At 39.9% G+C, this 12,839-nt stretch overlaps 1 protein-coding gene across 3 annotated transcripts in view; it reads left to right on the top strand.

Moving 5' to 3' along the window:
* Window positions 1-12,839, top strand: part of kiaa1549lb (KIAA1549-like b) — a 72,354-nt gene that overhangs the window by 53,427 nt on the left and 6,088 nt on the right. For all 3 annotated transcript variants that reach the window (XM_042484563.2, XM_088078763.1, XM_088078746.1), the window contains 7 exons: window positions 2,958-3,088; window positions 4,046-4,170; window positions 6,025-6,254; window positions 7,301-7,433; window positions 11,717-12,091; window positions 12,177-12,271; window positions 12,600-12,748. In XM_042484563.2, the coding sequence (XP_042340497.1) occupies window positions 2,958-3,088; window positions 4,046-4,170; window positions 6,025-6,254; window positions 7,301-7,433; window positions 11,717-12,091; window positions 12,177-12,271; window positions 12,600-12,748 (1,238 nt within the window). The remainder of the gene's footprint in view (window positions 1-2,957; window positions 3,089-4,045; window positions 4,171-6,024; window positions 6,255-7,300; window positions 7,434-11,716; window positions 12,092-12,176; window positions 12,272-12,599; window positions 12,749-12,839) is intronic.

The following is a 12,839-nucleotide window of genomic DNA, read 5'->3' as shown; positions in this document are numbered from 1 at the left end:
AGCATTAGCTTTCAAGTACAAACTAATTAAGCCAATATTCAACAACAGTGAGGACCTGTTGTGCAGCCAAGTTTGTATTCCACTCGGAAAGCGGATGCTTGCTAGCATGTTCTGCAAACATTTGCAATTAAAAAAGTGCTAACTAAGGATGCGGCGAATGTAAATAATCCCACGATTAAATTTCCAGCCTGGTATCATCATTCTCTATTATAATAGTTTTTTCTGCAGTGCTTGAAATTTTAATGGATTCACAAATGGGAAGTGAATCTAGTTTCTCAAACAGATGATAATCAGCTGAACCATCTCTATGTATTCAGAAATATTTTAAGGTTTCTCCTTCAACTGAGACTGAAGGAAAGCATCGTCCCAAAGGGAAGTACATTAGCTACTGTATGTGCGTGTGTGTGTTTGTTATCTCAACAATTGCACCACTGCTCTGTCAGAAAGCTCTTGGGTTGCAGAGAGAGAGGCAGGACGATAAAACATAAAGATCCTTCCAGCCCTATTGTCTGTCCTCATTCTACCCTCATGCTGAGTGATAGGCGGTCATTAACAGAGTTCTCAGTGTGGGCAGGTGAAATCGACCATTTTCCTCATCTGACAGTCAGTAGCGCTGTTTCGGAAATTAATTGCCATGTTAAATCATGCTATATTATTTAATCGAGGAATGTGAAAGGGCTTGATTTTTTAAAGCCATGCAGGATAATGAGATAAATGGAAATGTGTTTGACAGAATAGAGAATCTATAGACTGGAGCTCCTGCACTAATGATTTTGGAGACTCCTAAGGCAGCAAAAGTTCTTTGATTGTTATTTATCAAACTGTTGGTCTTAAAGGTTGCCTTCTTTTTTATGAGATTAAGTCTCAAGTCAACATTCATTAGTGTTAATCTGATTTACACTAGCCATATGCTATTATCCCGAGTCATAATAAGCTTGGTCTTTTATGTCTTATCCCTGCTTTTTCAGAATGTACACAGAGATAGTAACATCACAAATGAAAATCAAAAGATTAGATATACTGTGAAATAGTATGTAGTGCATTGTTTAAAAAATAGTTTGAGTCTAGTTGACTTTAACTCGCTGCATGAAAGTAGTCTTCATCTCAAAAACTCAGTTGTCATTTCAGATGATGAAATCTGGAATAAATGCTATAGCTACTAGTTGCTCTGTAACAAAAGATGATGCATTATCAGCTGTGCCAAAGAAATAAAATGGTATAAACTTCCTGTCACGTAAGTGGGCACAGGCATTTCTACTTGGCATCCCCCCCACCCAGCTTGAAAGTGTTGTAAACTGATGTGCCGATGGATGAAAACAGATTCAAAACAACACAATGTTAGATACAGTACAAATTTAATGCTCACTCGTTATTTTGCGCCTTGTTTTTATCTGCTAGCTTAATATATGATTTCAACCCATTCATGTCAGATGTTGCCTGATCTGGCGACAGTGTGTTGCTGTCTGATCTGTCTGTGGAAAAATGCAATTTTAGTATCAGAATGTTTGGAAAATATGTGGCTTGTGGAAAAAAATGGGTCAGGTTCTTACTTCTGTGACTATTGAGTTAAAGAATTGGTCATAATTTGTCTTCATATTCAACTCTGCAATTGGAATGAATAGACTCAGGACCGGCCGCAGGGCAGTGGCAAAACCCACGATACAGATACAGCAAATGACGCTAAAGTGCAACTTCTGTTTTTTGAACTGTCTCTGGTACATGATAGTAGCTCTCTACTTGATGCCAAGTCCACTGACAGACAAACAAATCCTATGTTAATTCCATTAGGTGTAGTTTGACAGTTCTTGCTGACGTCTGAGCGAAGCTGCAACCTGTCATTCACCTGTTGAACGGCCAGTTTGAAATGATATCTGTTCCAACATGCCTGCTGAGCCCTGCCAGAGGAGTAGAAAATTGTGAGGTTACATTTTTACAAGTTATTATTCAACTTCAAAATGATTTAGACAGGATAACTTATGAATGCATTAATTCGTGATGCTGGTATGTATGTTGGATGCAAACAAATCTAAAAACATGCATGCCTGAATGCTGTGCAAAATTACATCTAATTTGCATCTTCCTCTCTGCTGCCATCCCTTCATTTATACCAAGATCACACGTGTTAGCCCATAAACGACAATACGAGATCAAAGAAACAATCCTCTCAAAAAGCCAGTCTAAATGTATTATATACACCTCAATTAATTATTACACGTTACACGTCTTTGTTGAGCCTGTGACTGGAGCACAGAGCTAGCTCTCTGCAGCACTGCCTCAAAGAGAGCAGGGAGGGCAGCTGCTGTTCCTCTGTCTCTCTTTGCTGTTATCGTTTTTACCAGACAATTAGGGGATAGACCATGGTGCTTTGATGTCACTGTCAGCCCTGTGGTCCTCTGAGTCGCCGCTTGATCAGCTCTAATTCCAACGACAGTACAGTGTTAGAAGCAAGTGAAACAAGAATTGGATAAAGCAATTGTTTCTCCAATTAATGGAAGGAGCAGTCTGGCGTCACATTGGACATGAATGCGCACTGGTTTTGAAACATGCATGACATAGACTTAAGAATACAGAGTGTAGTAGAGACACATGCTAAGTAATGAAAACATGCAGGTAAGTGTACAAAACACACACACACACACACACACACACACACACACACACAAGAGATGGCAAGATTTGAACATTATTATCATAAATTTGAAACTAAACCAGCTGATGAGGCCCATTCAGACCCAAAGCACTGCATAGCCTTGATTCTTTGTGTAGTGATGGTTTTGATAATGAACTATGCACAATGAATTTTGCAAAAAAAAAAAACACGTTATGTTAACTGGACTCAAGCTCAGGAAAGGGAGGGAGGAAGGTGAGGTTGTTTAAGGGAGGGATGACATAACCTGGCTGTGAGCCCAGCTTCCGGAGAGCTCACCGCCTTCTCCTGTTGCTATGGTTACTTGCAGCAAGTTGCCGAGTGAGGACGGTTCCGTCATCAGCAACGAATCAGAGAAGCTGAATTCCGGCAGGGGCTTGACGGTGCTGAAAGTCACAGCACAGCAGAAACTGACAAAGGAGGAGACGCGCAAGAGGGACGGTGAGAGTCACACACTGATGCAAATACAAATAATTTATTCTACAGCTCCTTTGCAGACAAGGTCAGATGTGTCACAAATGCCAAAAAAATATTTTCCCTCCTGCGGGAAACACTTTTCCAGTCTTTTTCTCAAGCACACAGGTACACTGAGAGATATGCATTGCCACTGCAGCTCTTTTTTTACAGCCTGAAAGGTAGCCACTCAGCAGTAAGCAGAGATGGACCCGATGAATATGCATGAGACAGATACTCTGCTGACATGATACAGTATGTCAGACTAGTGGATGCTGTGACATGCTGGCAGAAACACATACACACATTCACTGATGAAAAAATGCAAAAAAAACCTCATGAAGTTTCACATCTGCTGCTTTTCTAAGATGCAGAGCAGTTTAAGTAAAAGCTCTTCAGACGTTGAACTATTCAGCGTTCTATTCTTGGCCACAGAAGCTAAATGTTCCACATTTGGTGGGTGTGAGTTAAATTAATCTAACTCAAACACCCTGCTTGTAAATTGGATCGAGCTCGCTAGATTATGATTTTCTTAATGGCTGGATTTGAATAATTCATCAGCTGAGTTAAGGGAAACTAGAATTGAATCCAGTTTGTCTGATGTCAGATAAGGAATGAAAGTGCAAAGTCAGTCCCTTTCATCTATCACAGAGATGCATTGCCACAACCTTTTGAAGCCAATGCTATCTTTGTGATCTATCGTCTCCGTCCACAACTTCATTTGCTGACACAGGCGATGGATGTTTGACATAATCCCACAGTGTCAGCCACAGAGAAACAAGGTGATGAAAGAGAGAGAGGGCGGTGGAAGTGGGGCAGATGGAAAAGCAAAGAAAGAATGAGGGAAAGAGGGAATGTGACCGTTTGTCCCCCTTTTGACTGACAATGTAATGATTAGAGGTATTTGCAGTCCCTTTGTGAGTGAACTCCCTCTCTGTTCTTCAGATCCATATGACACCTCCTCTGGCTCCCTGCAGCTTATTTCCATAAAGCCCATGGCGGCTCAGCCCCACTACACACATCCTGCGTCTTCTGACCGTGGCCAGGACTCAGCCATCGTCAACGGAGAGGTGATGCACACGCATGCATCCATTTAGAGACATACACTGACTTTCATGAACACGTTGAACACTATTTTCTTTCTACTGAACAACACTCGTCAGCCGTATTACCCCTGCAGAAAGAAGCGTGCATCTACTGCTCACTCACCAATCAACACTGAGCTTGCTAATATTACAGCTCAATTGACAGCATTCATGTTTACATCTCATGCGAGTGTAGTTCAGTAGAGAGAAAATAGTTCCAACATGAAACTGCTCACACCAAGGTCTGTGGATTATCTTTAGTAACCAGGTCATGATTTCTGCTTTGAGCACCACAACCCGAGTGCAATCTAGTTCCAATATATTCAAGAGAAGGCAGACATCTCTATGGCCGATATCTCCAACACACAGCAACTCACACCAAGACAATCTAGAATAATAAATAAGGTAAGAAGGGGTTTTAGTCAGTTATGTGGAATAAAATTGAATTTTCTTTATGTGCAAAAACATCTACAGTATTCTTTTAAGTCAGTTACATAATTTCTAGCATCATACGACTTAATCGGTTGAAGCTCTGACCTCCAGTGACTACATTAGAATATGATCAGGTGTTTTAAAAAGTGTAGTTTTTAAAACTCTAAAGGGGTATTTTCCTGCAGTAATCATAAACATGTCCTTGTCATTTCTCTATTTGAAATATGTTTATTTAGATATTTTCTCAGCTCATCCAAGAACTATTCCCCAAAAAAATCTAATTTAACACCTGTACAGTAAAGTAACCGTTATTGGTAGACGACAGTACATCTGAAAACAATTGGTTCAATGAAATGCACCACACTTTTGTTATTTTTTGTTATTTTTATTTTTTTATTTTTTTTTATTTCATGTGCGTTATTTACAGTTGCGCCCACAAGAGGGAGCCAAAATAATTGGAGGTTGACATTAATGTCTTTTAGAGGTTGTGGCATGCTGCTCAATTTTAAAGCTGGGAGGATGGTATTTGTATTTTGTGAAACTAGACAAACTAAGGTACCAATTGGTACCAAACATGTCAGCATAGCATAGCATAGCATAGCATTGCTTAGAATAGCATAGCTAATCAGCAATGCTAAATTTGAGCTTGGAAACAGCTAGCATGGCCATTTCAAAGGTGTCCTTCAAACTCTAACCTCAAGATATCTGAATGAAAGTAGATTATCTATTCACTCGTGATTCATTCCTAATTTTGAGAAGTCTTGTTCCCTGTAAATAGATTGTTCCTTTTAGTCAGTGCACTCCTTCAAAATAAATGACCATACTTATCCTCTTAAAGAAAACAACAACCAACCTATTTGAAGAACGATGAAACGCCTAACACATATACAGTATATACAGATACATAACACAATAAAATTGGATTTTTGTGTAAAAATGTTAACTATGCACATAAATAATTTTTAATACTAATGGTAAAATAAGAAGGCAAAGTATATCATTATATGATCCTTTAACTATTATATTGACTTAGTTTTCAACTAGCGTGTATACTTCCAACAACATAATCAAATACACTAAATTCAGTTATGGCTTTTGGTTTTGTTGTACTGCCCCAAGATTTTCAGCAGCCCAATCTGGACACCCCTATGGAAAATTTATGGTGGTGCCACTGGATTTTTAAGCGATATAATAAGCATGAAAAATAATAATAATGTTTATGACTGTAATACTAACTGTATTGACTGTAATTTTTAAGCTTCTTATTCCTAAGAACCCTCCTATTTTCATCCACGTCTTTTTAAAACAAAGCAGAATCATACCACATGCAGCAAGAGGAACTGTGTGTCTGTTTTTGATTTGATCTCCTCATGTTTCTTTGCATCCTGTACTCTTTCCTCTCTGCAGGTGAACTTGGCTCTGAAACAGAAGTCAGACATTGAGCACTACAGGAACAAGCTGAGACTGAAGGCTAAGAGGAAGGGTTATTATGACTTCCCCTCCACAGACGGCAGCAGCAGCGGTCGCGCTGTGGCACAGAGACAGCGGCATGGCCATGAGAGGGCAGCCGGTGAGCATGGCAGACCACTGGAGCCTGATGATGAGCGAGGTTCCACTTATGTCAAGTCTCACAGGAGGTGAGGGGAGAGTGGAAAAGCAAGAGGAACCTAGGGTTTGGCTGAGTGTAAAGACAAGGGTGTGAGGATACAATTCAAGCAGTCACAAAGTCCTGCAGGTGAAAGTGCTGCATACTGGTTGATGGAGTTTCTAACCATGGCCAGTTATCCATCCCTGCTGACCCTGCCTTGCCTAATTAGCTTATAGATAAGTAAAACTGTCTCCTCTAATGTTGTCATTATCCTGTCGTAGTCGGTAGTAAGAGACCCATCAGACCTGTCTGATTAATTTGATCCAAGTCCTGAGCTTCCAAAATGGAGATGAGAGGACTGGCAGAGTCTTGGATGGTCCACTCTGCTGGTTCTGTCCTTCCTCTGCTTTACAAATGCATGTACAGATGGATGGAGTCTTTGGTTATTACAGATTCAGAGTAACATGGTCACATGAGATTAACATGTAGCCACACTAGCTCCCTTAATAGTGAAAGCAACTTTTGAATTTTGGCTTGTGTTTCGACTAAGCGAGGGGTTAAATGTTGCTATTTTTATATCCCACCATGGTGAGCAAGATAAGGATTTCAGCAGCAATTTCCTGTCAGAATTACTGTGTGGCAACATGCGTTCGCCTGACTAAAATTATCATAGCAAAGCAGGCTTGCTGATAAGCATCTTTGTCATTGAGTGCACATTGTTGTTTTATTAGATGCTTTATCAGTATTGTATTTGCTGTGCAACACCTCACGAATATCCTCATACTGGGCATATGGCACATTATTATTAGAATTACTGTTGATTCAGCTCTTTTACTTGATGTCCCTATGAGATATTCTAACCTACTGTATCTATTTTGTCTGCATCGCAACTTTTTGTACCTTTTTTTGAAAGGAAATCAGATACATTTCTCCACTTTGTTCTCCACCCCCTCCACCCTCCACCTGCCTTTCACTGGCAGGCACTCTGAAACCATGGCAGAAAAGTAAGAAAGCTGAATTGAAAGGATTTCAATAAATGATAACTATACCCCAGGCCTGATTTATACTGAATCCATTCTTTACTCCATGTGACAGGCACTCACAGGTAGGGCAGACGGACTATCGCAGCAGACAGAGTCTGAGCAGTCCCAGTCCTGGAGGAACAGAGATGGACCTGCTCGTTATGAGAGAGAGACCGAGGAGAGGCATCCGCAACAGCGGCTATGATGTGAGTCAGATCTCATCACCAGCTGACCCTGACTCTCAACAAGATGCTGTTAAAGGTTCACTGTGGGATTTAGGAAGATATTTTGGCAAAAATAAAATACCATGCTCTCTTCAGTATGTAATCACCTGGAAACAACAACTGTTATATTTTTGTTACCTTGGAATGAGCCGTTTATATATACATGGGGAGCTGGTCCTCATCCACAGAGATCAGCATTGATACACTGCCATGTGTCTGCAGTAGCCCAGAGCAGACAAACCAAGCTCTAGATAGGGCCATTTATGTTTTTGGGTCCGCCACTGTAGTAAGCAGCCCCTCTGTGACAAAAACGTCAGAAACCCACTGATTTGTAACAATAAAACAGCTTTATTAAGGATTTTACGAAGAAATCTCTGCAGATAATTTGGCTTCTGGTGAAACCCCCAGAACAATTAACACAAGGAATTCTTACCAGCAGTTTTAGCTAGATTGATCTGGGATCCTCACCACTGAATGACACAAAATCCTCCTAAATCTTACACACGGTTCCCCTTAACTTAGCAACTTCTCCATTTGAAAACATAACACCTACTCTAACTGTGATTGACAGAGGGGCCTTTAAAATAATGTCCGGTAATATTAGGTAAATATTTAACTTGTTATCTATATTTATAATGTGCTATAGGGAAGAACTGTTGAAATAAACATTAATACATGTACCTATTAACAAATTCAGATCATAATTTAAAAAAAACAAACCTAATGCCACTGTATTTGATCTAGTATAAAATGGAATGTGAAAATGGAAAAGACTGTAATTAATTAGACCTTGTCGGTGCTAAATTTGTGCCTAATTGCCCTTTTTAAGGCACTATGCAACCACTGAGTGAGGATATCAGACATTCTACTCAGGTGTGGTTTCCAGCAGCCAAAGGAAGGAAAGTGGCTCATTTATAATTAAGAGTTGAGATTTATAAGACCCTGCCGTTTAGATATGTAATGCGTCTCAGGATGGCTGGTTTAGGCCTCCACTCTTTTATTGTTCCATTATGGCTCGGTGTATGGCTCTTTCTGTCATGAAGTCAGAATACCAGTATGTGAGCTCCCAAGAGTAATCCAGCAGACTGTTCCTAAAAAGTGTTTTCATTCTGAGCCGTCCTTTTGTAAAAAATATGAGCAGCGGTAGAAATATTTCAGTGAACTGCCACTGACCTGCTGCCAGCCATTTTGACCAGTCACAGTAGGAAAAACGCAGATCTAAGTGGCTCTGATATTGTTGTGCTGGCTCAATGGCACAGCTTACTGAAACACTTATATGGAAAATAAATAAGTTATTATATGGACAGGTACTTTTCCTCCTATTGCAAGTCTGCTATGGAAATTGCCTGTTTTGCATTTAATTTAGATAAATCAGTATTTTGGGATGCAATAAATGAGCAAAAAGTCACTTGACAAACTTCAGAAATATATTTCAGAAGACTCTTGGCAAGCTCTGAAATTTAAGGTTATCCACACAAATACTAGTAGTAGTGGTAGATTCTTGGTCAGTTTGTGTTTGCTGTGGCTAAATTCTGTCTACCCAACTGTTTAGCTTTAAGAAATATGGCACAACAGCCAATACAAGCTACACAGTCCTTTGTCAGAACTCCTGGCCCTGTTTATTACAGTGGGACCAGTGTGGCTGCCGGCCCCATCACTGCAGATGCAAGCCTCTGCCACTCTGTGTTGCAGGGCAGGCTGATTTATGAGGTGCACTACGCCAGGTCTCCTGTGGCTACACTCTATTTGCACAGGAAGTAGGGCAGCCTCAACTAGTGTTCATTTATCACTGAATATAACGACTGGATAGATTAAAACAGAAGCCAGGAGATGGAGAAATTACAGTGTATGAACAGATGGAGGGATTTTTAAAAATGTGAGAATGAGAATGAAAAAGAGGTAGCAGGTAAACAATTAAGATGGAGATGATGTAATGATTATACAGAGGAGACAGGATGATGCTTATACCGTCTATTAAAATAAGAAAAAAGAAACAGGAAGAGTAGATACTAAATAGCATAAGCACACATACAATAAACCTCCAGCAACTGCCTGAGGTCTGATCATATGCTGTATTACCTTTACAAGTCACAAGTAACTCTCAAGTCTTTGTACTCAGGTCCAAGATCTAAACTTTAAGTGTTGAGTCCTAAATAAGTCTTAATGCGCTCTTCAACAAATGTAATGCCAATATCAAATATAGAAAAATCATTAATTTTTTTATTTGTTGTTAAAAAGTAACTGTTCTGATAAGCTAACGTTAGCTAAACATTAGCCCACTAACTATGTTAATATTAGCCTCAACTTACTGTTCTCTATTGTTCAGTGTTAAATGTCAAGTGAAGTTGGAAGTTGTTGCGTCTTAGTCTATAATTTTAGACCCGCAATGCATAGTACAATTCATTTTTTTTGGACCACCAGGCAGTTTTTGTATGTTAACAAAATAATCTTTGGTATTATTTTTTCCAAAAAGTGCTTAGTAACATAACATGAGTTATTCATGGTTCTCTCCTGCAGCTTGTAACTTTACTTTTAAATAAAATACCTTTAGTATGTAATGTAAAGTAAGTAAGGCTTTATTTATATAGCACTTTTTAAAAGCTGCAAAGCTCTTCACAAACACAATGAATTAATTGAGTTTCAGTAAAACCAGACAAGACCAACACAAAAAAATAAAAACATCACACATGGAGCTGCTGTTGGAAGACTTGCCTATCAAGTGTCAAGTATTTTCAAATCAAGGCCCAAGTGAAGTCACAAGTCATTTTTGTTAAAGTCCAAGTGGAGTTATATAGGTTTTTTTATTTTTTTATTTTTTTATTTTGTCAAGTCGAGTCTTAAGTTATCAAATTTGTGACTCAGGTCTCCCTGGAGTCCAAGTCATGTGACTTGAGTCCACACCCCTGCTTATAAGAACAGAGGAGTGGAGGTTATTGCTCACTGAAACACACTGTCTGGTCCTGTTGGCTGAACCTGCTGTGACCAAGCAGTAACACAGCTGGATCAAACTCCTGCAGCTGACTTGTCACAGAAACTCTGTGTAACATTAATCAGCTGCTTCCAGCTCAGTCAGCACCCTGTCAACAACCCACTGAGAGAATGACAGAAGACATTATTGAATTTGCAACTTTCCAGCTTTCTCAAACTGCATCTGTTGATATCCTGTTAATTCAGGAAGGAGAGATTGAACTTTCCAATGGTGTAAATCAAAGCTTGCCTCACAGTGTTGCTGCTAGAGATTTACCCATACAAGCTGTCATCATGCAACTAAGTTAGTTAGTTAGTTAGTTAGTTAATTCATTTATTGTCCACAGTGTGGAGATTTGTCTTTGGTCTCATAAAAAACAACAAGCAGAACAACACAACAACAACAACAACAAACAGCAACACTTAAACACAGACATCTTCAGGGCAAAAAGCAGGACAGCAATGGCAGTTACATTACAACACATCAACGGGACATGGTGTTCAGTGCCCCAATTGCATTAGGAATAAAGGAATTTTTAAAAATATTACGATATGACATTATATTTGGGAGTTTACCGTAAAACTGTGCCCAAGTTTTGTATCCTTTTATTACTGTATGTATAAATAATAAATAATTTGCTTCTCAGTCAGATCCCTCACACACACTATCATTTGCTATGGTTCCTGTGGATCCCTTAAGGGTCTTAAAAAGCATTGTATTAATTAATCTAAAAATAAGGCCTTAAATTGTTTAAAAATTTATTAAATGTATCTTTCAAAAGTCTTAACAATGCTAAGAAATGGGAAGTAGGATTTTATGATTTTTTCTTTAATAATTTACCAAATGCCTCTTTGTTTCCAACCAGGAAGTGCAAATTTAATGGAAAATTGGGTATTTAAGTAAGATTTTGAAACAGATACAAGTCAGTGCATATAAGGGGGATTTTATGAAAAAAATGTCATGCAAAGAAAATCAAGGCAGCAGAGTTCAGTGAGAAACACTAAATCATGCAGAAAACATGCTAAAAACACCAGGTATTTCCCCCCAAAAAGTCATGTTTTATGTTATAATAAACATTGGGGCAAAATTGTCCCTAACCCTAAGTAACTGATACTGGTTCATGATATTTTCTTTAGGTCTTACATTTAATTCTAAGTGGCATTTAAAAAAAGTCTTAAATGTAACTCAGCTACAAGAGCCCTGCTAGCAATTATTAGCAAGTCAAAGTTTGAATGTGTGTTGATTCTCATTTCACATCCTCTAATGAATGTTATGAATGTTATTATATATGTTTTAGACTGAGCCTGAGTTGATTGAGGAGACGAATGTTGACCGTCTCATGGGTCCACGGGGATACATGTACGGCCGGGGCTTGAAAGGCCACTCAGAGACATCCACTCTGAGCTCACAGCCGTCCATTGATGAAGTGCGACAGCAGATGCACCTGCTGCTGGAGGAGGCATTCAGCCTGGCTTCAGGGGGGCAGTCCACATCCGGAAGGCACTCCCATCACCACCATCCCCCTCCTGACCACTACAGCCCTGCGCCGCCTCCCCTCCCATACGCAGACGTGGTCACCAGCGCACCGGGTACAATGAGCTGTGGACGTGGAGGCCTGCAGTGGGTACCATCTTATGGCGCAGAAATGTATCAATGCAGTCTGCCCAAACCGGTAGGTGGGATGAGATTATTTCCCCTCTCTTTAGAACTGTGTAAGAGTTTATGTAACCTTAAATGCCTTTCACTATCTGTTTAAGGCCTTTCGCTTCACCCAGCTTCCTGAGATGGCCATGGGTTCTCCTCCCCCTTTACCGCCTCGCACTGGACCTCCTCCTGGGACCTCCTTAAGACGGTAAGGCTTAATAGGTCTCACACACATACGCAGGCAGACGCAGACATACACACACGCTGTCTCGAGCATCCCAAAGCCCATCAGATATTCCACATCTATTCACATTCAAATTCATATTCAGGGACCAGATATTCGCCAGGTAATGTGCTTTGGCCAGGGTGATTTTAGGCCTTGTTTAAATTTGAAAATTGAACTAGTGCATTGAGAGATGGCAAGAATGTTAATGAGGGGCTCACTTTTCCAGATGGAGTGTGTCTGCCATCTAGTGGCACTGACAAAGTATTTCAGTAACTGTGTTTTTGCCTCTCCTCTCCTCTGTCCAACTTAGTTCCACTTCTGACTTGGGGCCTAAGGGAAGGAGCTCAGAGACATCTGTCACTGAAATGCAGAGTCAACATGACAACAACCCATATGGGCCAACAATTAGAGCAGCACTTCCATCTATCACTGCAGAGCAGCCTGTGTCCAACTACTCAGGTAAGCCTGTGAGGAGATGACATTGCACTTCAAGAGAAACCCATAACAGGCCTTGCTTCCTTGACAACATCCATTTTTCAAGAATAGTGAT

This window comes from Plectropomus leopardus, chromosome 1 (genome assembly GCF_026936395.1).
Source record: "Plectropomus leopardus strain MGB_pleo_1.0 chromosome 1, ASM2693639v1, whole genome shotgun sequence".
NCBI lineage: Eukaryota > Metazoa > Chordata > Actinopteri > Perciformes > Serranidae > Plectropomus > Plectropomus leopardus.
This window is presented reverse-complemented; position numbering and strand designations above follow the sequence as displayed.